Source organism: Falco biarmicus, chromosome 1 (assembly GCF_023638135.1).
Source record: "Falco biarmicus isolate bFalBia1 chromosome 1, bFalBia1.pri, whole genome shotgun sequence".
NCBI classification, from domain to species: domain Eukaryota; kingdom Metazoa; phylum Chordata; class Aves; order Falconiformes; family Falconidae; genus Falco; species Falco biarmicus.
Window position 1 is genome coordinate 21,751,486 of NC_079288.1, and position 26,041 is coordinate 21,777,526.

General features: G+C 54.5%; 1 protein-coding gene across 1 annotated transcript in view; it reads right to left on the bottom strand.

Moving 5' to 3' along the window:
* Nucleotides 1-4,440: 4,440 nt before the first annotated feature.
* CUX1 (cut like homeobox 1) overlaps nt 4,441-26,041 on the bottom strand; it is a 281,378-nt gene continuing 259,777 nt past the window's right edge. The window contains exons 15-23 of the mRNA XM_056326650.1: nt 17,178-17,314; nt 16,623-16,689; nt 15,271-15,383; nt 14,650-14,766; nt 12,301-12,384; nt 11,741-11,797; nt 8,617-8,697; nt 6,741-6,805; nt 4,441-6,261 (exon numbers count right to left, since the gene is read on the bottom strand). Coding sequence (XP_056182625.1) covers nt 6,201-6,261; nt 6,741-6,805; nt 8,617-8,697; nt 11,741-11,797; nt 12,301-12,384; nt 14,650-14,766; nt 15,271-15,383; nt 16,623-16,689; nt 17,178-17,314 — 782 coding nt within the window. The 3' untranslated portion in view covers nt 4,441-6,200. The remainder of the gene's footprint in view (nt 6,262-6,740; nt 6,806-8,616; nt 8,698-11,740; nt 11,798-12,300; nt 12,385-14,649; nt 14,767-15,270; nt 15,384-16,622; nt 16,690-17,177; nt 17,315-26,041) is intronic.

A 26,041-nucleotide genomic window follows, 5' to 3' on the forward strand; every position in this document is an offset into this window, starting at 1 on the left:
TGGAGGTGGGCACTGCCCCAGGACCCCCACCCTGGGGCACCCCTGGGATGAAGCCATACCAGGAAGGGCTTTGCAAATCCCCATGGGGCTGCAATGGGGGCAGCAGGACACCGAAGTGTCCTTGTGCCACCCCCAGCGCCTCCCCCTGAAGGCAGTGTTGGGAAGTGAAGGGCTGGGTTTGGTGGAGCCCCTGGCACAGGCTAAGGTCCTTGCAGGGAGCAGGGACCCCTGGGGAGGGTCCTTGCCCATGGCCCCTTTGACATCCCCATCCCCGTCGCTCCCGTGGTGCTCGCCGTGGCAGCGCAGCATTTCCACCTTCTGCATCTCGTTTACGTTTTCCTGCCTTAATGGGAACAGACTTTGGGGGGGGGGGGGAGCGAGGTAAATATTTTTCCGCTTCCACTCCGAGCTGGAAAAGCCTGCGAGGCCCATCTCCAGGGAGACTCTGTAAATAAGGCGGAGGGGGAGGACGGGGGGGCTGCTCCATATGCTGCACCAGCTTTCGGCCCTGGCTTGCCATCAGATGTCTAACACAACAGGAAGCAATAAAACAGTTATTACCAGCCGGCACCTTCCAGCACGGCCACGCGGAGGATCCTGCTTTGCTTTTGCCCTCCTTGCCCCACACCCGGCTTCATAACCCCGCTCCCCTATTAACAGGGTTCTCAGGGCTCCCATAGCATCATAGGGGCTCGCAGCAGTGATGCCCAGCTCTGCTGCGACACGGCACGGTGCCACCCCACTGCTGCCATTTCAGCATCGAGACAACCCCGCTGTGACTCCCACGTGCCCCCATGTCCCTCCACCGGCTGCCGTCACCTCTTGCACTGCACCGGCTGTCCCAGCCGGGGGTGGCCATGTGGGAAGAGCATCATGACCAACGCACCGTGGCCGAGGGAGTGCCCAGCAGTCAAACCCTGCTCGGGATTTTAAAATGAGCTGCCTAAACCCAGCAGCCCTGGCTGCTCCATCTATTCGGAAAGAAATGAGAGGGATGATGGCTCATCGCTCATAAAGCCGTGCTGTCCGCCCTGCGCCATGCAGGGGGCCATGTGCCCTTGGCCGATAATTCCTGCCGCGTGGCCGTAACTCCCGGCTGAACCAGAGCATGTCTTCCAGACAGATGTTCAGCCTTGATTTAAAGGCATCAGGCGGTGGAAAGCCACCACCATTTCCCTGCCTGCTTACAGAGGATAATTAGAGCCGCTCTTCCAAAAATAAATACCAATCGATCCCTATGGCCAGGCTGGTCAGGCTCCTGCCTCCAGATAGGCAATCCCATTATATCTTATTTTCTATCTGGGCTGCCTCCATGCACTGACCCAGTGCGACGGACCCTGTGAGCTCCCAGTCCAGCGATCTGTTTATCTGCTGCATTTACCGGGTACACCCTGAACTTAAAATAACCCACAGCACCGGGCGCGTTTCTCCCGGCGCTGGCTCTGCGTGTGTTTGTGTTTGCAAAGCTCCTTTCCTGCTGGCGGGGGAGTCTCACTCGCATCCTGCACGCCAGGCGCTGGCTCCGCTTCATTCAGCTCCGCTCAGACCCTATCGATCTCGCTTTTCCATTTGCAGAGCAGGAGCAAACACGTTTGCTGCCTGCTTGTTACTGGCTCCGGAGACCCGTTGCCAGCAGGATCCGGACTGGAGGGATGAGGTGCCTGGCTGGAGGCTTTTTGAAAAAAATGATATTATTTTTTCTTCTAGCAGCCCAATAACTGCTGCTGTGGCTTGAGCTGCAAACACCGCCCATGGCCCTGCTCCTCCATGCGCTAACTGGGCTGCCGGGGCGTTCAGCATCCCCTGCACGGGGGGCACGGTGTGGGGCTGGGGCTGTGCTGGGCCCCCTGCCCAGGGCGCAGATGGGGTGTGCACCGCAGCCGAGGATCAGGCCAGATCGGCCGCATCCTGGCAGTGATTTCTCTCCTGTCTCCTCTGCCTGCGGCAAAAACTGAACTTGTGACCCAGATGTGAGCAGCCTGTTATCTCATTAGCCAGCCGGGCTTCCCCAGGAGCCTTTTACTACTATATAACCCACCATCACCCCCCGAAATTCAGCCTGGGTCTCAGATGGGATGGAAGATTTGCAGGTTAAATGGATATAAAAAGCACAGGTTTTCCCGTAATTATTTTTCTGAATATCTGTCAATACTAATTAAAATTGTTTCCCATAATCAAATTTAAAACAGCGAGGGAGAGCAAGGGGTCGCAGAAATCCTTTTCTTTCAAGTCACTCAGGGATAAAATGGGTTTTCAAATCAAATTAGCAAAAAATCCCTCCCCATCTCCCCTCCCTGCCTCTTAAAAGAGGCAGGAGCCCAGCAAGGACCAGGCTGCCGGTGCTTTGGGGCTGCCCTCCGAACCTGGCTGAAAGCAGGGCTCAGGGGGTGCTGGGGCTCAGGGTGGGTGCCCGACTCTATGGCTGTGTGTCTATAGGGCTGCAGGTCTATAGGCACATGCGTATGTAGCGGTGTGGGTCTATAGGTGTGCCCAGGGAGCTGCAGGGAAGCTGCTCGAGCACAGCAGCGGGGAGATGCGATGCAATACCTGCCCCCACGCTGTGCATGAAGGAGCGCCAAGGCCCGCGCAGAGATGTCGGTGCATCCACCGCTGGCTGCTGCCATCGCGCTGCTGCCACGGTTGGACACCTCGTCCCTTCTCATGCTGAATCAGCCCCAGCCTGCGCACGTGCTGCGGGGGCCACCACTGCCGCCGGGGGCTCCTGCACATGGGGCACGGCATTCCGGAACGGTGCGGGGGATGCCGCCCTGTCACTGTTTCTCTCCTCGCCCAACCTTAAGGAGAACCGAGGGTGTCCCCAAAAGGTCGCCCAGCGCGGCCGGTGACACCTGAGAAACCGGCAGTGGGCCAGGCAGGGTGCGGTGTGGCACCCCGACCCCCGCACACCCCGGGACAGCGAGGACAGCCCTGCTCCTGCTCCCCGTCGGGCACGGGGCCGCTTCTCCTGCCCATGGCAAAGCCCCTAACTGTAGCTCTTGCCTGAGTCTGGGGCTCCTGCTTCCTTTAATTGACCCCCCACTTTAATTTTTGGAGTGGAAGGGGGTCTGGGCACTGGGTTGCCAGCAACGCTTTGCTGTGTCCTGCCTTGCCGAACTTGGCCAGAGGTGCCACGAGGTGCTGGGGGCCACAGGAGACATCTCCCCGTGCCCAGCCACCGAAGGACAGCCCTAGGGCATCTTCCTAGCCACCAAAATTGCAAATTTTTGTTTGGTGCTACGCACAAGCATCTTGCTGGCTGTTCGAGCCCGCGCTGCTCTGCCCGGAGGGACGAGGCTCCCCCCAGAGCCCTGCAGCCCCCCAGCTCTGCCCCAGCCCTTTGCCTCCAGCACGTCTCTAGAAAGCGGCTCCGAAAACTTGGCCGAGGTGCCGGGCAGCCGCGGGCAGTCAGTGACCCCAGAGCCCTCCCCGGTTTGGGCTTTCCCTGCCTCCGGTCAGAGGGTTTTGGCAGCCGGAGCTGGACGCTCGGGAGCAGCAGTTGTCTGCTGTCTGGGACACCCAGGCGTCCCCTTGCTGCCCTAACGTCGCCGGGGCTGGGATAAGCATTACCCCGAGTGCTGCTGGTGCTCACTGCGATGCCGGGGTGTGCGCAGCCCCTCGCCGGTTGGCCGGTGCTGGGGGACGGTGAGGAGATGCAGGTCCGTGCCACAGCCGTAGGAGTTACTGGAAGCCGCAAAACAGTGAGATTAGAAAACAGCCCCCTACATCTAACCCCTGCCCTTCTCAGGGGTGATTTGGGGACAAACCAGCACAGTTGTAATTTTTATTTTGCATGGAAGGAGGTGACAGCTCTGCCCGAGGGACAAAACCTGGCAGCTCCAGGACCAGCAAGACCTGCGCATCCCCAGGGGCTGCAAAACCCCCACCCCAGCCCTCTGCCCTCCGGCCCCTTGCAGTGGGGGGGGGGGTGTCTTGGCTCTCCCCAGCCCCCTGGCACCTGCTGGGCTCGGCTGAAGGAAGCTGGGGCTAAACCCCAGGGTCAGAGCCCGCAAAGCAGCCCAGCCCTGCCAGCCAGGGGTGCCGGGGTCCCCTGGGGCTGGAGTAACAAGGAAACAGGGAGATGAAAAAGCAGGGGATCATGATCAGCTCCCCCCAAATTAGCCAGGGGATAGACAGAACAGTTCCGGGCTTGGAGGCTGCCTGGGCTCAAGCCCCTCTGCTCCCGTGGTCCCTCCTGTGCTGGGAGCGTTTCCCCTGGCCCATGGGATGCCAGCGCTCACAGGGAGCCAGGACAACGGCTCCAGCACACAGGGACAGAGGTCCTGCCTTTCCCGGCGCTGCGAGACATCACTGCCTGTAGCTGCTGTAATGGGTTTCTAAAATTAGCTGCACACACTGCCCTTGGACTCCAGCAGGACATTTCTCAGTTGTTTAATATCAAAAGTGAAAAAAAAAAAAAAAGCAAAGCACAAAAGCAACCCAGCCAATGCATGTCTAAGTTTATTTTATCGCTTGTCCTGCAGAACTCAACATCTATTTTAAGTCATTTATGAAGAGTACAAGTGTGAATAGCTGCAGAAGTTTTGCAATTCCAAGAACACCACATACAGCTTCTAAAAAAAGCAAATTTAACCTTCCCAACAAAGCCTCAACAAGCGTCCCAGATCACGTTTCCGAGCTACTGATTTCGGACAGCAAAAGCTCATCTCCTCCACATCTGAAGTTGATTAGTTTATGAAGAGGTCCCCGGCATACGGCAGCATCCCCCCCCTTGCTGGCATCTCGCCCCGCGTGTGTCTCCTTTCCGGACAGGCTCAGTTTACCCCAAGCCAAGTGGGACAGGTGCAGGTCGGTCCCTCAGGCTTTATCCTTCCCCTCAGTTTACGAGTATTTTACATTTTGCCGCGGGCCACAGCTCCTATAAATAAACCTGGGCTGCCTGTGGCAGATGTGAAGCCTATCGCTGCCTGCATGCTCCATTAGAGGCCCCGGCTTCCCAGCAGCGTGAATGTGAATAGATCTGAATCTGCAATGAAATATTAATTGGAAGCAACACTATTCTCCTTTCTTTGGAGGGGAATTTTAATTGAGGACCACGCTAACAAGCTAATATCTTCCTGCACCATGTGGTCGCAGTGAGCTGAGGCAGGAATTGGGGGTGCTGGGATCTGCCCTTTTTAATCAGAGCCTCTCCTATCACCTCTGTCTCCCCCAATCAACCCAAATTAGCATCCCACCGTTCATTGCCCAGCAAACCCGTCAGCGGCAATTGCTTGATTCGACTTGTGGTTTCCTACAAGGGTCAGAGGTTGAGCAGATCAGCTACAGGACAAGTAAAGCCCCATACGAGGCAGGTACCACCTGGGATTAGGTGAAACCGGTGCACCCAGAAGGGCAACCAAAGCTCAGCAGAAACATCTCAGCCAGGAGAGTCTGGAGCATCCCTGTGAGATCCATCCTGACCTGCAACACTTCCCTTCATGCCCCTTAAGTCCTAACTAGCTGGGCTGTTTTCAAGCCAAGGGCTCCAGCTCGTTACTGGAGATGCAGAAGAGCATCTGTGGTACCCAGCAGTGCAGTGAGAGATGCTGCTGAAGGTCCCAGGTCACCCACCCTTCAGGGGAAGCACAGGGCTGAGCAGCCGCTTCACTTGACTCAAGAGGCAGCGAGAGCAACCCCATCTTCGGGGATGACTGTTACCTGCTGCTGCCTCGCTTGCTCTGTCAGAGCCCGGCAGGACTGCTTGCCTTCTGATAATTCAGCAAACCGGAGCAAAATAGGAATTTTCAAATATCACGATGCTTGAAAATGTAAGTTCAGGAGATTGGGTTTTCCCCCTGTTCTTGGCTAAATTTAGTCCACCCAGTGTTGCACTGGACTTGGAACAGGATGGAAAGAGATTGCATCCGAGAGAAGTACCTCTTATCCTGCTTTTTCCGTGTATTTTGGTAAAGACTGAACTCTCTGGGACATCAGGACACGGACACTGCTGCAGCCTCCTCCGGGGAGGGAGGGAGGGCTGGAACACCGTGTCCTGCAAAACGACTCTCTGTTAGTTGAGGCTTCTGATTTCCAAGGGTGGGAGCGGGGAGGGGTGGGGGTGAGGGGTGATAACTGCCTCCATCCTACAAAGCAGAAAGCAAAGCTATAGTGAAGCAGCTGGCAGGGCATGAAGGGACAGAGGGACAGATCCTGCGGTGGGATGGAAGGGGAGCCGGTGCCAGTGGGGCTGCATCCAGCCGTCACTGCCACATGTCGCCCGTGTCCCCGTTCTCGTGGAACTTGTGGACGTGGTCGGCGTACCTGGGGAAAGAGCACAGGCACATTAATTTTCAGCAAGGTCTAAAGCGCTTTGATGGCTGAGCTGGATCCGCGCTGTTTCTGAGCGCTGGCTGCCATCGTTACCCCACGCTTTCCTCCAGCCACAGGCAGCAGCGCCTGGGAGCTGCTCAGGGCAGCGGAGTCAAGGCATGGGCCTGATCCTGGCTCATGCCTGGCTTTAGCAGGCTTCCTTGCCGGGCAAGAACTGCTCACGGGAAGGGATTTGGAAAACACCTGACTGAAGACAGGCAGTTGCCCTGCCCCATGCGTTTTTTCTCCCTCCCATCCTCACCGGATTAAGGGTTTAAAACCCAAATAACCCCCCTCATTTTCCAGGACAGAGGTGCACCGAGCAGTGCCCAAAAATCTGCTGCAAACCGCCACGCTCTGCCCACCAAACCCAGGCAGACGATGCTCCCGACCCCCGGGGCCAGGCTGCCCCAGCGCGCCCTCACACCCACTTCTTAGCGCAGTAGGCAGCACAGTCCCTCCCCACGCTCTCGCTCCAGGCCGTTTTGTAGAGCACCTGCAAAGTATGAAATACAGTCAGCCCTGCTTTCACCTGCCCATCTCTGCCTGCCCTCACTGCCTGTGTCACCGCTGGGCCGTCCCGTGTCCCTGCCACCCCATCCCCGCCGCCACCAGCAAAGTCTCTGCCGCAGCATCTTGCAAGTGCCTTTGTTTTTTGTGCGTCAAGCAGAGACCGAAAGCGATGCTCTGGGTAAAGCTGGGTTTGCAGCCTTGGATCACCAGCACGGAGAAACCCAGCCTGTGCTTCAGGGGGCTGCCCTGGGGACGGTCAGGGTGACCTTTTCCAGTGGGTTATTTTTCTGGGGCAGCGCTGTGGTGGTTTGGGGTAAGGTGGGTGCCCACCAGGCTGCGCAGGGATGGAGATGTGGGTTTGGAACAGGCTGAAGGAAGGTCACTGCTTGGTTTGGTTCCCTTTTCCCTTCATGCCACCAGGTTTCCATGTGGTCCTGTGGTCCAAGGAGGCAGGGAGGCAGCGGTGGGTTTTGGGAAGAGCGTGCATTCAAGCCCTGGAGTCCTGTAAGCTGTTGTTATCACCAGGGCAATACTCTTAACTCCACAAACACCCATCAGCTGGCCTCCAAATTAGGGTTAGGTTGAAATTACAACAGGCAGAAGGCAGCGGTCACAAAGGGGTGAAGGCTGTGCTGTCTCCTGGGATTAGCGGCAAAGATGTTGCCCCCACCATGGGGATGGAGCCGGGTGTTTGTCCGTTCCCCCCTTGGACACGGTGCGTGCCCAGCCCAGGCAGCACTGGGTGCTGGATTTCAGGCCCTTTTGTGTCTAGATGAAATAAGATCATTCCAGCTATGTAATATTTATTAATTTTACTTTTTTTTTAGGTTAGAGCTTTAAAGTTTAATGATGTTTAACTTTTTATTTTCTTCACTCCTTTCCTCACCAAAATAACACAAAGTCAGTTTTACTTTGAGATCAGGATAGAAATATTGTTCTGAATTGTCTTTCATCTTGTTTCATCATTTAATTATTGATGATTTGCTTGTTTTGTTGTTTTTTTTTCCCTGAAGTGATAGATAAACTCCCAGAAACCACGCAAGGATACAGGAGGAGTTTGTACCACAACTGACTCCCAGGGCATTTGAGCTGGCTCAAGCCTCTGTTCCTAACCAGACCTCCACTTCTTTACTTCCAACCCTCATGTGCAGTTGTGGAAATTTGAAAACTAGAGAAAAACAGAGCCACAGGGCAAGTAAGAAACATGGGCAGAACCAGAGCTCATCACCTGGAGAGGCAGCAAATGCTCCACCGTGCAGGAGGTTAAGGGAGGTACCCAGAACTAGGGAGGTGGAATGCACACGATCTAGAAGCTGGCATTGTGGAGATGTATTTTATTCCTAAAATTGCTTACGGTATGAGCTTCATAATAATGAATCAAAATTTTGCTGCCTGATGAGCGGAGCGCTTGCTTACCTGTGTGCAGGGATGGCGAACCAGACCTGCACGCAAATGTGCTAAACCCTGTGTGAGCTCCCAGCACGGTGGCACCAGGGCCCCACGGCTGTTTCCAGGCATGCCATGAAGACACAGATGGCTTCCAGGTCTTGCCCTTGGGCAAGCCTGTGCCCACGTGAAGGTGGCCATTCCCACCCTTTGAAGCCCAGGGGGATATTCGCTGGCATGTACGTGTCCCTGCTGAGCCATGCTGCACCATGCCTCCAGAGCCAGTGATACATCAGCTGTAACGCACTCACTTGGGGCAATATCTTCAAAAAGCAAAAATTCCCCCTGGAGGGGATGCTTGCTGCCATTTTATTGGGGTGCCCACCCCCCCACGGCCCGTGTACTTACCAGGAAGACGAGGCAATGCAGGAACAGGGTGTAGAAGAAGGCAACAGTGCGAGCTGTCTTATTGGACAGGATGAGCCGCCCCTGCAGCAAGAGCAGAATGGAAAAAACCCATTTTAATGTGGGTCAGTGGAAACCAGCCGTCCCCGTGCACAGGCTCGGAGAGACCCCGGCCAAGACCGGGGCCCTGTTTCTGCTAGACCCTACATAAACATATAGGCAAGGAGAGATGCTTTGCCACCAATCCGTGCCCACCTCTGAGCGGCCGCTTTCCCTCAAGTGGCTGCCACAAGTGCCTGTACTCTCAGCCCAAAATTGCCCAAATCGAGGTGAATTCAGGGCTGTGAACAGTGGTATTTCCCCCCAAAAAACTCTCTCGGGGGGTCATATTCGTCCACCTTTACCCCAGCTTTCTCCACCTGCTCTACCTGCTCCCGTGGCACCAGCCCTGACTCAGTGCTTGCCTGCAGCTCAGCGTCGCTCTGGAGAGAAACCCCGGCAGTAATTAAGTCTCTCGTATTTTTAATTCATGAGCTCAAAGAACTTGCGACTTGCAGCATCCCCTCGCCGCCTCCTTGGCAGGGCAGCTGAGCAAACGCTGTGCTGCTATTCCCGAAGGCTGGCCCCGGTGCGCAGCCCTGCCTGCACCCCAGCTCTGGTGCGGGACCCCAGGAGTGACTTCAGAGGGCGATTTTGTAGCCAGACCCACAGCGATGGGGCAGCTTCTCCAGTGCCCTGGCACATTTTAGGGGTGACTGCTCTGCACCCTGGGGTTTGTACGTTCCTCCAGCCCCTGGCATCCCTGCGAACCTCCAGCCAGCTCAGCCTACAGCCAACACGGTCCCGTGCCGTGGCTCTGGACCCACTGGCAGCAAAGAGCCGATAAAGTGGGATTAAAGGCTTGGTACAGCGTGGAGCCCCCAGCTCTGGCAGCGGCGAGGCTTTGTGCTGGCTGAGAGCCGTGCACACCCTCTGCCAGGCTGCACTGGTGGCTGAGCACCTTAGAAAATGTGAGCTCTCATGGCTGCTGGTCACTGCTGGGCTAGGATTTTAGGGGAGCTGTGTGCCAGACCACTAGCTGCTCTCCCCGCTAACAGGCTGGTGTGGTCCGGGCAGATCCCTGGGGTCCCACAGCTTGTCCTGCTGCCCTTCCTACTTGTCACTGTTAGGGAAGGACTTCACCCCCCCTTGCTCAGCCATGAGTACAGCTCTCGGGCATGTATGTGCTGCCTCCTTCTGTGGCCGGTCCCCAGCACGGCTGCCACGAGGTAGAGGAGCATCAGTGGCCCTTGGGAAGGCACACAGCACTGCCAGGGCTAAAGCAAAGCAAAGTCCCAGAGTAGGGACTGCCAGGTGGACATTGCTCTGGGGGATTTTGGAGAGCAACCAGAAATGTGGACATTCCTTGGGTATCTTCGAAACCTCACTAAACCTGGTCTACAGGTCTACCCATTGGTTTACCCTCCACCTTTGCCAGCCTGCAGAGATGTCCAAGCTCTCCAGGGTCTAGAAACCCTGCGGGGCCGGGCAGGGTCATGCTCCAGCCCCTCGTTTTGGAGAGGCCACCACACAGCAGCCGGACTCTGGTGATGTCCGAGCTCTTCTGGCCCACGGCACTGGGGTCCCAACGGGAAAACCTTCGTGTCCACCCCTTCAAAAGAGCCAGTCAGGAGTAACCACAGCCTAGAAAAGCAGCTTTACGAAGGACAGATCCTACCTTCCTACACAGCAACTTTTTATTCCCGCTGTAAAAGCTAGGGATTCATTATGGACATAAGCACATTCCCCAACCACCACGCGGGCTTTCCGAAGCTGGCATTAAAACCCACAGATCTCCCACCAAAGCAATCCTGGGCTGAAATCTTCTTTGCTATTCATGGCCACAGCGGAGGCTGCTGTAACAAACAAGATTATGTTCTTAAATATTCCCAAGGAATAACTCCCCTAAGTCAGTTTTTTTGTAAATGCCTTTCATTAATTCTCCGTGGTGCTGGCACGCCACCCAATCCATATTCATGTTGGCATTTGCTTGGTTTTTATGCAAATGACAACTTTGCCTTTATTACAAGATATTTCTGCATTCCGTGGCTGTTGTAGACCAGCGGTCCCACATTAACCTCTGTTGCGCTAGATAGCCGGGGGTTAACTCAGCCCAAACCTGCTCCTGCTCCTGCTGCTAATGTCACAAATTCAAACAGAAGTCAGAGCTTCTCAATAATCACATTTTTAGCTCAAAAAGTAGCATTCAATCCTAAGAGACGGCAGCCAAAACCCGCGGTGGCAGCAGCAGCCCACCCGCTCGCCACGGCTCAGGTGAGGACCCTCTGCTGCTGTAGACATCGGCAGCTCCCCAGTATTTTCCCTGATGCTTTTTTGGAAGGAAGAACCAGAGCACCAAGGGTCAGGGCCTGGGAAGAGGTTTTCCTGGAAAACGTGATAAGGAACCACTGTGTGCCTGAGGATGCTGGGCTGTGTGAGGCAGAGCATCGCCCAGGAGCACGGGACCCTCTGCAGCCTGTCACACACCCACTCCCCAGCTGTGCAGGCTGCTGGGGCTCTCCGGGTGAGTCTCCTGTGAGGAGCCAGGCTGAGCTGACCCAAACTGCATGCTGTGTGCAACCTGGCTTCACCCCCAGGCCAGCCCTGGGCTGGGGTGCAGTGCTGAGCCCCCCAGCCCTGTACAAATGAGAGGAGAGATGCTTCCCGCAGCCCTTCGCATCCCACTCCCAGCATTGCCCCGGGAAGCTGTGGGCACGGCCTGGGGGACACAGTGGTTCATGGCAATGCTCTGAGACACACGCTGTCCCCGAGCTCCTGGGTCACACCCTGACACCGCAGTGGCCTGGGCTGTGACATTGCTGGCTGGGTCACCCGCTCTGGCCAGGACCCCCTGGGAACACTGTGGGAGGGAGTCGGGGAATGGGGAAGGAAAAAGCAAGGGTGGAAAGTGGTTTCTCCTAAGCCAAGCCCCAGTACGGCCCCAGCATGGTCTGCCCCTCTGCCCGGGGGAGCAGGGATGGGGTCTGCCCCGCACCCGGGGCCAAGCCCAGCAGCAGCATCCCCTGCGTGGGCACTGGGCTACAATCCTCTTGCCACCCACTCGGCATGGCGGGGGCAGCCCACTCACCATGCTCAGCGTGGCTTTATCCCAGGGACTGAGGCTCAGGTACTTGCGCTGGCGTTCCTGCAAGTAAATGGTACAAGAAGCTGATTTTGAGGCTCAGAGGGCTGATTTGGGGTTTGCAAATCAGGGAAGGAGCTCTGTGCCCTCAGATGCTCCCACTCCCCCACGCACACAGCCACAGGAGACATCGTGTGGGCAGAATGACTTTTTCTTTTAATTTTTTAAAGCAAATGGCATTTGAGTGCGCTTTGTTTTCTAGAGTGCTGTCCTCTGGATTTCATCCAGGCAATGAAATAATCTCCCTGAGAGGTTTCATTTTCTGGCTGCTCCTTCCCTTCAACACGCCTGGTCCACCTTGCTGCGAGCAAAACCAGAACTGAGCAAAACGACCTGCTCGGTGCCCGCGGCGTGTGGCAAAGGCTTTTTTGCTTCCTGAGCTGGGCAAAGCCGTGCTCGGATGCCGAAGCAGTGCCGGCAGAGTCCCAGCCCGGCTGCAGGAGGTAGCGATCCCACGGCAGAAAGAGGGGCTGATGCACAGGGAGGGTGCTGGGGGCTTTTTGTACCTTCCTGCTGAAGGAGGAGAAGGGGTCCAGGCGCTCTTCGTACTGGGAGGAGTAGCGCTGCTCCGTGTCGTCCCTGCTGCCGCCCTGTGGGAGCAAAGGCAGGGTGAGACCCAGCGGGTGCTCGTGGAGCTGCCTGCACCTATCCTGCCTGCTGCAAGCGGTGTACGGACACCCAGCACAGGGCCAGAGCCCCACCCCACCCCCCGTGCCCCTGAGCTCCTCATTTGGAAGAATTGACCCCCAAAGCGTGGAGCAGCACAGCCCAGAGCTCCCCCACAGGACCGGCAGCATCTGTCCCCTTCACAAAGGAGCATCACAACGGGACCATTTAACAAATTCCTTTCGTCCACGGGGACTCCACCTGTGTCTCCCTATTTTTCACCATTTCCATGAAATAATGGTCACCTGTGTCACCCCAGAGTGCTCACCTGGAACCGCTGGGGCTAGTGCAAACCCCACTCTGAATTCCTTTGCTGCTGGGCCAGCGGGTAGGAGGGACAAGGTGGTTTAGGGGGAGGAAATCGTTGTTTAATACAGCTGTTATGAGCTGGGCAAAGGACAAGGAAAATGAAAACTCCTTGACAGAAGTGAAAGATTTAGGTCAGCTCAGACAGGCTGGGTTTTAAACTTCTCCTGGGACAGAGGTTCCCCTTGCCCAGCCTCAGAGGAGGAACGGCAGCAGCAAGCCCCGAGGATGCTCCTGCAGCCTGCGCATCCCTGCTCCTCGTTCTGCTGACGCTACCTCTGCAGGTCATGAGAACTGCAGATTCCACACCGTTCCTACCCAAAACCAGCCTGGAAACGACACCACATGTCGAGGCATGGTCACAGTCTGGCACGAGCCCTGGCTCCCAGCTCCCCGGGCTGCACGTCCCTGCTCAGGGGCTCTGGTGCTAGCCCATCTCTCCCCCAGCACCGTGCCTTCTCCAGCACCGTGACGCTGACATTTACCAAGGTCTTTTTGGACCTGCTGCTGCTTGTCCTGCCTGGCATAACACGATGGCCGGTGGCTCTTTCACCACGGGTAAACCCCGCTGCACGCAGACCTTTAGCAAATATGCCCTTACGCGCCGCAATACGATCCACAGGTCACCATGCAGTTAGAAGCCAGCGATGAGACCAGCTCCCAATTTAGGGGCGATGAATTCACTATAGCCTGGCCTTATTGAATGATCTTTGATGATTATTTTTAACGTGTCACATGCCTGATTAGGTGGTGAATTATGCAATCCCCCGTGCTGCTGTGTCGAAGGCTTTTGCTCTTTAGATCATGTGAATGGCATTCAGGGGTTGCCTTGTGGCAGCAGATAAACATGGATATGATCTTCCACGGGAGAAACGGGCAAAAATGTCAGAGGGGCTGACCCAGCATCATCACTGAGACATAAATAAAAGAACCAAATAAGGTCCTTCACGGCTGTAGGAGTTTCCCATCCCCAAATGCTATTAAAATACCCATTGATAAAATGGCCTCAGTCCAGCCAGTGCAGAAAGGCAGCAGCTTTGGGGGAGGGTGGCAGGGCAGGCAGCAGGCACGGTGAGGAGCTGGCATTTGAACCAACGTCCCACCCCCTGTTATTGTCATTTTTGCATTTCCAAGGAAAGCTGGAGGTCACGGTAGCCCAGCTCTGACCAAGGAGGTGGTTGCAATCAAAAGCTCCCCGTGCAGCAGTCTGACACACTTGCAAACCCGCCAGGGATTCCCAGGGATGAAACCCCTGAGGGGCACAGCATGAACCGAGCAGGTTATAGCAAAGTCTGCCCCCCCTCCCCAGCCTCCTCTTGGCATTACTGGGATGACTGGGGTGGTTTTGGGCTGGTTTCTGCTCTGCTGGGGACAGGCCCTGGCTGCCCAGGGCAGCGGGAAGCTGAGCAGCTCGCTCTGCTTGCCACAAGAAATCCAGGGTGTTGGGGAAGGAGCACAGGTATGACAGGATGAATTATTTCTCAGGCTCCAACTGCAGGAATTTATTGCAGGTCCTGATTTAACCTCTTGTTGCCCAGTCGGGCAGGAGCACCCATGACTTGCCTGCTGGAGCATCACGCTGCCAGAGTGAGCATCCAAGGGGTCTGTAGCAGCCCTTTTGGGGTGGGAATCTGGGCTTCTGGCATCGAAGTTATCGGACGCCCTTCAGCACATTTAAAAATTACCCTCCCAGCAGTGAGGCTGGGCAGTGGCCCCCCTAGACAGAGCACTGCAGCCTTTTTCACCCCCGTTAGCTCCCATTTTCTAACTTTCATGCAAGGTGCATGTGGGTAATGTACAATTTCCCCATTGCTCCTGTACACCCAGGGTAATGGTCTGCGTTGGGGGTCGGTCTGTCCGTGTGAGCCCAGCCCACCACTCACCCGGCCGGGGTAGCTCTGCAGGAACTTGATCTTCTCGTAGAGCTTGATGTTGTCGGCTCTCAGGTTGTCCAGCTCGCTCTGCAGGGCATGCACCGTGTGCTGCATCATGCGGTTCTCCTGCATGTGGGGAGCAAGGGGGCTGTTAGCAGCGAGGCCGGGGGGAGTACAGGATCTAACCGGGTGTGAGGCAGAAGCGGGGGTTGAGTTGGTGCAACCGGCCAGGGTTCACTCCTCTCTCAGCTTTCAATCCCCCAGCTCTGAATTAAAATTGCTCCCAAATTAACATTGCCCCAGCTGCAACTGAACAGGGCCCCCAGTCTGGAACCATTAACGAACCTGATCCCACCGTGGTTGAAGAAGGGTTGGGGCAGCCAAGGGGGCTGGGGGTGGCTTTGTGCTGAGACTTGGCCACCACGGGACAATCCGTGCCCCTGAACTGGAGCACCACCGCTGGGCTGGGGGAGGCTTTGGTTCTGCTAACAGCAGAATATATTTTTTTCTTGCTTGCAGTGCCACTGCCTGCGTTGTGCTGCTAATGAACTCCCCGCGGGTCATTAAAGCAGCCAGCCCCAGACTGCAGCCCCTGCAGCCCCCGCCAGCCGCCCTCCCCACCCGACGTACCCCCTCCAGCTCCTGGTTCCTGGCCCGGAAGCGTTCCCTCTGGCTGGAGATGATGGAGAGGAGCGAGTCCACCTGGCCCTCGGGGAATGAGGTGCCAGGGGACGGCGGGTGACCTGCGGACAACACTTGGCATGAGAAATGACCTGGCAGATGCCCCCCACCCACTGCAGAGCGAGTGGGGCTTGCTCAAGGTGTCTCCTCCAACGCTGCGGGACCTCAGGGGCACCCAGGCAGATACACTCCTGTGCACAGCTATTCCAACACCGACTAGGTTTTATGCCTTTTTTTTGTTGTTTTGTTTAAATTTTGGGGGATTTGTGCTGGGAATGGAGAGGTTCACTCCCCAGGGAAAACCAACTGCATTATTTGGTGCAACCTGTTGCTGCCTTCCCATGACCCCAACCCTCCCAGCCCCTGCCAGACTCTTCCCCCCCTGTCATTTCTGCAGCAGCTGTAGCCCTAAGAAAAGACCCAGTGCCACCACTGTCCCCTCCATCCACATCCCCTTCCCCTCCTTGCACCACAGTCACCTCCATTTCATACTTTCTCCTCTTTCAGCCAGCCCAGCAAAGCAGGGGCTGCTCGCCTGCAGCCATCACCAGCTTGCTGTGCCTGGGAGCCCCACTTTGTGGGTGTCCCCCGTGGCTGCCCCCCATGACAGGGCTCTGCGGGTGCCTGGGGGGTGTGTGCTGTGGCCATCCCTCCTAACTCTGCATCTCTGGCAGTGGGAGGCATCCAGGACCAGGGAGAAATATGTCCCTGAGGCTGTGACTCAACGGGCTGCACAGAGGAGCTATTCATAGCGCAGGATGGGTGGCTGCAGGTTGTTTGGCTTGGTGGGACTGTTGCCGTGATACTGTTTATCGTGTGTTTTCAAACCCTTTCAAAACAAAAAACAACCCCCCCCCCCAAAAAAAAAAAAAAAGGAGAGGAAGTGGGTTTTCATCCAGAGGAGCCAAGCATCATTATTTGATTCATTTTCTCCTGCAGACCTTGGTGCAGCAAGCCAATGTCAAGGAAATGTTCAGCTCGCTGGCTCTGGAGGGGGTTTGGTGGGGCAAGAGCAGGAGTTAAAGCGCAGGGTGTTTGGTTCAGCCTGGTTTCACCAGCTCGGCACAGAGCCGGGCCTGGCATGTACCCGCTGCACCATCTTGGGAGCAGCTGGAGGACTGGCAAACTCGGCACAGATGGAAACCCATCACCGGCCCCAGTGAAGGGCAAACGGAGCAGGTGATGTCTGTGCCTGCTTAGGAGCATCCTCATGCTGCCATCCCCGCCCATGGCACCAGGATGGCCCCGCCAGCACCTTGGCTCCCAGCACGGCTCCAGCTTCGCACCTGCCTCGCACCCACTGTAAAACAGCGCCGTGGCCTCCTTGATGGGCTCGGGGATCTTCTCCAGGCTGGGGATGGCCGCACCCTGGGCAGTGCAAGCAGAAGGGATTAAGCACTTCCCACCCACCCAAAGTCACCTGGTCAAAGCAAACCCCTCCTGGATCTTGCTACCACCCCAGCACCCATAGCCTCGTGGGAAGCGTCGTACAAAACAGGCACTCCACAAGGATCGAGGCTGAGACAACAGGGAGAGGCTGGTGGTGTTCAACCCTCAGATCACATCCTTTTCCTGGGAAGGAGAAGGGCTGGATGGGCCCTGGATGTCACCACTGCCACTCCCTGCCACACCAGCACTGTCCCAGTGCATGGGCATGATGTGACCCTGTGCTACGTGAGTCATGAGAAAGAAAGAAAAAGGCAAAAAGAAAAAAAAAAAGGAAAGAAAATAAAAAAGAGGTGATAAAACAACTCCCATGCTTGCTGTTGACCCCCATCAGTGACAGTCAGCCCCCAGGGCCACGTTGAGTGGTCCCTGCCCACTGCTGGGAGCCAAGCGCCGTGGGTCGGGGTTACCTCTGCATCCGGGCGATGCGCGGCGGACAGGGCTTGGATGGTGCTGAGGTCGTGCTCCAGCTTGGCGATGAGCTCCTTTTGGCCAGCCAGCGTGGACACAGCCTCCGTCAGCTGGATCTGCAGCTCCGCACAGCGCACTGGAAAACAGAGCCAGGGCCATCACCCAGGGCTGGCCCAAACCCCCGGGTTTCACCAGGCGGACATGGAAAAGCTGAGCAACCCCCACCTGGAGCACCAAAGCCAAGTCAGAGCAGCAGCCTCCTTTTCTCCTTATTTCTGGGGGCAGCAGGAAGAACCGCGCTGCTCTGCTCCCGGTGAAAGGGAGCAGGGGTCCAGCCCACCTTGGTGATGCCTCAGGGTGGGCTGCCATCCCGATGCAGGACCCTTGCCATGTCCCAGTGCCACAGGCAATTGTGAGCAGGCAGCTGCTTGCACCCGTGCGGCTGCTTCAAGTGCATCAGCAAGGTATTTTTGGTGCTGCAGGGGGTACCTGGCAGCACCCTAGCCGGGCAGGGTGGGGGGACCTGGGGGGGAATGAGGGGAGCTGAGCCCACAAACTGATTCCCAGGCCTGGTCTGCCCAGAAAAGGGGTGATGGAGGCGGCTCTGGGCAGCACGTCCCCAGCTGTGGGCACTGGGACAGGCACGTGCGGGGCAGATGGCTGCTGTGGGTGTTGGAGTGGGGCAAAGGACATCTCCCAGGAGGGGCTCAGGTGGGACCAATCCTGCCCCCAGGTGCTGGGTGAGGCTGTGCAGCCTCCAGCATCCCCTCTCGGCCAATTTTCAACAAACGAGCCCTCTTTCCAGTTGCTTCCCCCCCCCCCCCCGAGTAAAACCCACGCCCTAAACCACAACAGGCGCTCGCTGGAATGCTCCAGGAGCAAAACAAAAGCCTCTCGTTCCCCTCGTATAACCCCAGCCCAGATGTGAAGCAACGGAGAGACACGTCAGGGCCAAAACACAGCTCCAGCGAGAGGCACAGGACCAGCACCGCAGGGCAAGCTCCTTGCTCCATTTGCAAATCCACGCCGAAACACAGAGCATCAGCAAGCAGCAGCCCTGTCCTGCAGCACAGATCTGCTTTTTCACCTTTCTCCCTTGTTGCCAGCAATGCCTGGGCCTCTGCCTGGCTGAAAAACCTGCTCAGATCAAGGTTCAGACCCTGTGTTTTGCACCACCAGCCTCTCCGCCGCAGGGATGCAGGATACATCCCTCTGCGCCTGGATTTCCAGGTGGGTGAAAGCTCAGGTCTCAGCTGTTCCAGTCCCTCCCTGATAATTCCCGTTGTAATTATTCCCCTAAATTCCAGACGGCTGGAAGGCAAAAAAAATTCCTCATTTATCAACAGCCAGGGAGCAAGAAATGCGAAGGCTGCCTGGGAAGCAGCCGCGCTGGGGGAGAAGCGAGGACAGACTGTTGCACCCGCAGGGCCTCCTACCCTCTCTGAAGACTTCAGACGAGTGGTGCAACGGGTGCAGCTCAATTCCAGTCCTGCTGGGATGGGAGCTGCCCCGTGCACCCTGAAATTGGCTGCCATGGGGCGGGAGGGGGGGTTCTTACATGGGGCTGGATGCCCTGCAGAGTCTGGCTGGGAGGGTTGGGTTCAGAGCAGCAGCGATGGGGGCTCCAGTGAAGCCATGCCCAAAGCCAGCCCAGCTTTCCCGTGAAGCAGGAGCTTTGCCAAGGTGCAAATTTTCCCCATTTTTGTCAGAAATGCAATTCCAGTGTTATTGATAAGGGACCAAGCCTGCCTGCAGGGACAGGGAGGCAACACATGCTTCAGACGCGACATGTGGATTGATATTTCCCCCCCCCCCCCGTCTATTTGCATTTTATAGGTCCCAAATCAAAGGCTGAGGAGCCACCAGGAGCAGCTGTGATAAAGGTGCAGTCCCACTGGAGGTCAGTGTTTCTCAAGAAATGGGGATCGCTGCCTGCTCCCGAAACATGGGTGGCCTGCTGCAAAATACTTGCATTAACAAGATTTGGAAAGAAGAAAACCTCTTCCCTACGGTTAATTATTTAATTGGCTATCTCTTTAAATTGCATTAAAATGTAATTGGGAAGCTATTACTAGCCAAACATGGGTTGTGGGGCCCAATTCTGCACAAGGCAGCCCTGAGCATCGTGCGAAGGGCCTGATGCTGCTGCTGGGAGCTGATGCTGGGAGCAGAGCAGAGGGCTGGCTGGGGCAGGACATGTCCCCCTGCCCCCCACCCTGCCCAAAAATCCTCTGCAGCACTGAGCTTTGGCACCCTGCTGAAGGAGACCTGAGCCTCGGATACCAGCTCCTGAGTTTCTCTCTTAAATTATTATTTTTTTTTGCTTTGAAGTTACATGGACCGAGCTTTTCAGTTTGGTTAGGAGAGAAGGGTCACTGCAGAAACACGGCTCCCAGTTTTACAGAAAGCTGCATCCTTCCTTCCCTTGGGTTTCTGCACCCTTCCTTCCCTTGGGTTTCTGCATCCTTCCTTCCCTTGGGTTTCACTGCCTCGGCACTGGCCAGGCTCCTACAAACCATCCATGAAAACAGAAAAGACTGGAACCGTGTCTAACACTGAAAGCAACCAAAGTGCACGGAGCTTCTCTCTCATCTCCCCTTCAGCATCTCCTGTCACAGTTGCTTTGTGGTGGGTTTGGTTTTTAATCATAATTTTCTTTTTTCAAAGGGGCAGTGGCCACCCACCAGCTCATCACTTCTCTACCAGCACCTCTTCACCTCCAGCAGTGGGGGGACGGCTCTCCCAGGAAGGCAGGTCAGTTCAAGCATTGAGATGGAGCAAAAGAAAATCTGCCTTTGTCTTCTCTTAAGCTTCTGTGCTGGAAGGCCCTTGCTCTGACCCCTCAGATGTGCAAATGCCTCAAAAGCTGCAGAAGACCGAGAGGTACAGCAGAAGATAATGGGACAAAGAAGGTGAAGCCCTGGGGAAACTGGGATTTGAAACCACGTATCTTTAGCCTCAAACTCTGTCATCCCTGACTTTTGAGGCAATGGAGAAACTGGGCCTGACATTGCCATCACCTTGGGAAGAAACTGGGCAACCAAACGCCGGCAGGGGCCACCTGCCTTGCCTGGTGCCACGCTCCAGTGCTGCTCGGCACAGGCTGGTCTGGTTTTTCCTTGTCTGATACATGAAAAACAAGAGGCTGAGACTGGAGTTTTACTGAAAAAGATCTTCTGATTTCCTGGGAGTCCTTGGGAAGGTGGCAGAGCAGATGGGAGCGGGACTGTAGGGTTTTGCATGGGACACTAGTCAAGTCCCCAGATAGCAGTTGGTTGGTTGGGTGAGCTCTCCTTGTTCAGGGTTTGCTTAATTCAAATTCCCCATGACGCTGATCCTAAATAACCTGAGCTGGCCATCGGTCATGGAAAAATGTTTCCAGGCTCCCAGGAGTTTGGTGGAAACGACCTGTGACAAACCCAGGGCAAGGAGCAAGTCCCCAGCATAGCCACCGACCTCTGGCTGCCAACCCCTGAACTTGGGTTAGTACCCTACCACCACAACTCGATCCTCCTGGGGAATCCCGGGCTTGAAGAGAAGCACCTTTCAGGAAAACCATCAGCCACAAGCCTCTTCCCACACCCCTGATGTGCCCGACCAGATCTTCAAGTCTTTTCTGCATCATGGAGCACGTGGCCCGATGGAACGCGACGGGAGCAGGGAGATGGATCAGGCCCTCTGCAAGGAACCAACCACTTTGCAAAAGACTGCTCATCCATCAGGAAATATAATATTGGTAAGGCTCTTGAAAAACATCACATCTTGCCCCAAACTGAAGGAGAGATTAGGAAAAGCCCCTGCGCGCGGAGTGTGCTGTACGGAGGCCGTCTGTCCTGGGAAGTCTAACGGTACCTCCAAGCCGCTGCCTGAGGAGCACAGCCACAGGTGACATCGCCGTGGGATGAGTGTTTCTCCAAAAATGTGAAGTGTCTGTGCGGACAGGCCGTGTGGTGAGACACAAAGGTGTCTCACGCGGAGGGGAAACAAAACAGTCCTAACATGAGAATAAAATATTCAGCGGAATCTCACACTTCTTTCACGGCGGATAGCCCCATCAGTCTTGCGCTGCTCCAAAGCTGCAAGTTCAAATCCTTTTAGTGACTGTCAAGGGGAAAGAAGTCCCGGAGCCCCCAGCTCCCCAAGCATGTTCACAGGGAGCACCGAGCCCAGCAGATGCAGGGGCTCATCAGAAGCGCCTGTGAGCCAGCCAGCCCAGCGCCATCACAGAGCAACAGCAACTTTGACTCCTGTAACAAGCCCCAGCAACTGGACTCCCTTGGCAAATCATCCAAAATAAACAGCATCTGTTTTCACAGATGGAGAAAATTAAGACATACTAGCAACTTAGTTTGAAGTTATAAGGCCAGACATAAATAAATGAGAGGCAATCTTTCCATAAGATGGTGGCTTGATTACTGGGGATGCAGACAGATGAATAAATCACCTTGGGGTGAGATAGGCTGTAACTTGCTACACATCCATAAGACCGGAGTAACTGCTCATGTGCATCCTCTGAGCCTGAAGGAAATGAGAGGTAAGTGGAATTGCTGAAGGGATCTGCAGGGTAGGAGCACACACATGGGCAGTTACTGCAAATTAGCTGATGCTCTGCAAGTTCACACCCTGATTTGCCTGATGGTAACTTTTTAATCTCCCTCCATTACTGTCTGGCCTCCTTCAATTTACATAACTGTAAAATAATAAAACAAGCAGAGAGGTGATGTGGCACGCTAGGAGCTTTCTTTGAAAAACTATCCTCTCAGAAGTCAACTGAAGTGCATTGAAACCCACTACTTCAAAGGTTTTCAGTCTATTTTATTGACTGGAAGGAAGATGATGGTAAGATAACTAAAGCTGGGAGCACCTTGACATGAAGGCTGAGAAATCCAGGCACAGAGCTGGAGACTCATTCAACACAAACACTGAGTCTGAATGTGCCAGGACGAGGAATGGGAGCCAAAGGAAGAAGCAGAAAACCGAGTCTGCCACGGGCCCTTTGATTTTTCCAGCTCGTTCACCCTTCCCCATGTTGGGTCACTCCAGTTAATGACTGGGTTGCTGCGGACAGTTACTTAAAAGCTGCAATCATCGTTCTTCACCATGCAGGAATAAGTGCTAAGGCACTCGCTGGCATCTCCCTCCCGTGGGCCTTCTCAAACCAACAAAGTCTTACCTCCGGTCCTACCTGATGCCAGAGCGCCCAGGTTTATACATAAACTAAGACTCTTGAAATACTTGGCATTTACCTTTTAAGGAAGTCTGAAAAAGACAGTTCTGTTATTGCCCAAAGTCCTGCTCCCCTTCCAGGAGAATCAAAGGAGGTGACTTGACTCAGCGCTTTGTAGCTGGAGGAATGAGGGGGACATGGTCCATACGCTGCAGATTCAGTCCTGGATGAACCAGGTGATTTTCTCTGTCCTTTTCTTGGTCCACGAAGATGCCAAGGAAGAAAGATCTGAGCCAAAACCCTTCCCGCAACAGGAAGGCTGCCAAAGGCCTTTCAGTGTTGTACATCTCAAAGGTTCTGGTTCTGTCTTGACCCTTTTGTAGCGGGGGACAACATTTCTGCACGGTACAGAGTCACGTGGGAGTCATTCAATCTGACTCAACTTTTATGCAAAGGCTTTTCCTTGGGGCCACCACTGCTGTGAGCTGTCGGTAGGCTGAGAAAGGGGACAAGGCAGGCAATGATTGAATATTTCTCTTCTACAAGGCATCAGAGCCCTGTCTCTCAAATTAAGCAGAGTCCTCTGAGGTGCAAATCTGTTCAGAAGTAAAGGCTGAAGCACGGGTTGTAGCAGAAAAGCCCAACTGAGCCAGCTTCTGAGGTCCACCTCGCCTCACGTAAGGCAATGCAAAATCATCACCCGAAGGGTGTATATTCTTCCAAGAATCTCCCCAGAGTGAATAAAGATACTGGAGATCAAGTGTTCCAGAGATCCCACCAACACTGCAGAAGTCACACAAGAACTGGGCTTTTGGGACATTTTCAAACAACCTCTAGAAATCTCCAGGGAGGGAGGAAAGGTCAGTCAGCTCCAGGAGCACCCAAGCAGCTGAAATGCCTAGATAACGTTAATCTGGGAATCATCTCAACCTGCAACTTTGCTCATGGGTAGCATTAGGCTGCCCTTTCTCTAATTTCTGTACCTGCCACAAGATTATTCACTGATCAGGCCTTCTGGAAGCTTTCTGAAAGGGCAAAAAAAGCAAGCAGGTGATAAAAAGAATGACATCTCTAAAAGCCATCTGCAACTCCTAGCACAATCTACCTAGTCTTTAGCCACAGTTAGCTACCAGCCCTGAAAAAGCTCCAGGAATGAAGTGATGGGGTTGCTCTGCAGATACAGAAGCTGTAAAAGAAGATGGGAACCTTCAGTGACATCCCCGAGGGACATATGTAGATGTGCAGTCTGAGACAGCAAGGGCTGGACTGGCACCAGTGAAGGCAGCAAGAACAACCCTTTGTATTTTTACTTTTGTGTGCTCTCAAGAAGACCAGAAGAAGTAGGGACAGCAGAAACCAGATCGCATCCAACACCCTGAGGACAAAATTTGAGACTTCATCTGCCCAAGTGACAAAGGGCTGGGAGCACGGGGAGAAAACCTCTCACCCTAGCTGCCACGCTCATTACGACACACAAGCATCCTTCTTTGAGTCCCCTGCAGCTTTTTTCACCAGCGCCTGTAGATACATCTGGGAAAGCGGCCTTGGGGAAGAGCAAAAATGAGCTACATGACTGCAGCGAGCCGAGTGCCCGTGCTCAGCACATGGCTACCCAGCTCCCCAGGCACCGGCTGCCGGCAGAGGAGGCGCAGGCAAGACTTTTGCTCCCTCCCCTTCTTTCCCCCCCCTCTTTTCACATTTTGAGGGCCTGCTGGGAAGGAGAGGTTTGAAGGATTTGTCCTTCCCTTTCCTCCTGGCCCAGCCATTCCAAAATAAACAGCCCCCAGCAAAGAAACACAGTACTGCTTAATAAATTCACCCTGTAAGGATAGAGATTTCATAGAAGAACGGATTATTTCCAAGGGTACTAAGATAATTACATGGGTAACTAGGAAGAGTTCAAGAGAACAGTTTGAATTTTCTTATCAGTTTCCCATAGCTTGGAGCAAAAAGCAAATAAAATGCTCTACTGTAATCAAATCATGTTTTCTGAAGCCCTCTGTTGGCAAGTACACAGTTTCTTCACCACTTCCATTAAAACAGAAATACTTAGAAGAAAACAATAGCATTTCAAAATGGAAAGAAGTGTGGCCCAAAAGCACCACATCGGCTGCTCACAGCGAGTTCTTACCTGGTGGGACCACGATGCCCTGTGAAAAAACACACCCCTTCCCACTGAAAGACAAACTGCCCCTGGCTGACTGCGGGGCAGGATCAGGCCCACGGCCAGTACCTGTGGCACCGAGGTGCTCAGCGGGTGCTAACTTACTCCTGCACCTAAGGATACAACAAAGAAGGATTTCTCCCATTAACTCGGCAAATGCCTGTAATATTTCCTACGTAAAGCCTCACCCTTGCTACAGCATCTCACTCCAGAAGCAGCTGTTTTCCAGCAGGACCAGTGGTGACGTACAGGTAAGCCCCAGTGCTGACCAGTAAGGGTCTGTGGGAACAGAGAGTGTAGACCTCTTTGGAAAAGGAGATTTTAAAAATCCTTTTGAAGGGCTACCAATGAAGCTATCACGGAAGATCCAACGATCTCCAAGGAAGACTGTTAAGTATCTGCTCCTGATTTCTGAGATGCATCCTTGGGGTTTTGGCTTCCTTCCTGGTTTCCAAAAAAGAAACTTTTGAAGATTTAGACTTGAGAGGACAGCCTGGCTTAACCCTGCATGCATGCTTCTGAGCTACAATGAACCCTCTCCAGCTCCTTCTGCACCCAGCCTGCACTTCTACAAGTATCAGGCATCGTTTGCTTATGACCATGTGTGTGATTTTAGCAGCTCGGTGCCGCTATCACCGTACCTAAAGAAAAGTGCAGGTTATAAATACAGCAATTAACCAACTTGAGACATAGCACTTTAAAAGTGTAGCTGTTTAGTATCAGGCTTAAAATGATTAGGGCAAAATGATACAAGATAATGTCATTTATAGCAACCAATGGTTTGACCAGTTGTTAAAAAGCAGGGGGAAAAGAAATGTTACACCTAGAACCTTAACATCACGCGGCACAACCTGTCACAGACGTTTCAAAAGCGGAAAACACACATTTATAAAGCAATGAAGGCATGAAATAGCATTTTTGATACATTTGGAAGAGCACCGCACCCACTCCTGCAGAATTAATCAAAGCTAAAGACACACACCGAATGCCACCGCTGCCGTGGGCAAAGCACTGCGCTGCACCAGGGTGCCCGAGCTGGCAGCGCCGGATGGATCCTGGCCATGGCTGGGGGTGGGGGTGGGGGGCACGCTGGGAAGCCCAGCCTGACCCCTTGCTCTCAGCTAGACTTTCTGGGACAGAACTACAGCAAATTTCCAGCCCAGCCCTAGTCAACATCCTACAAGGAGGCACAGGACACAAGAGCTTACAGCCTGGTAGGAAAAAAGTGTAAGGTAGGTACCGCAGGGATGATGTGCATAAATAACCCCCCAAATAACCTCCAATTCACAATTCAAAACCCAGACACGAGCACGCCAGGTAAAGCAGCAGCACCCAGTCATCCACACACACGCTCTACCTGAAACCCAGAATACTCAAGCTAAAGATTTATTCCAGTTTTTAAAACAGAATTCACCGATGGATTACAACATCTGTTCCTTACCAAACCTCAGACTCTACACTCTGTAAATACTGAGCGTATATATATAGGAACATCATCTCATAAGGCACTAGAAAAGAAATTTATCTTTGTA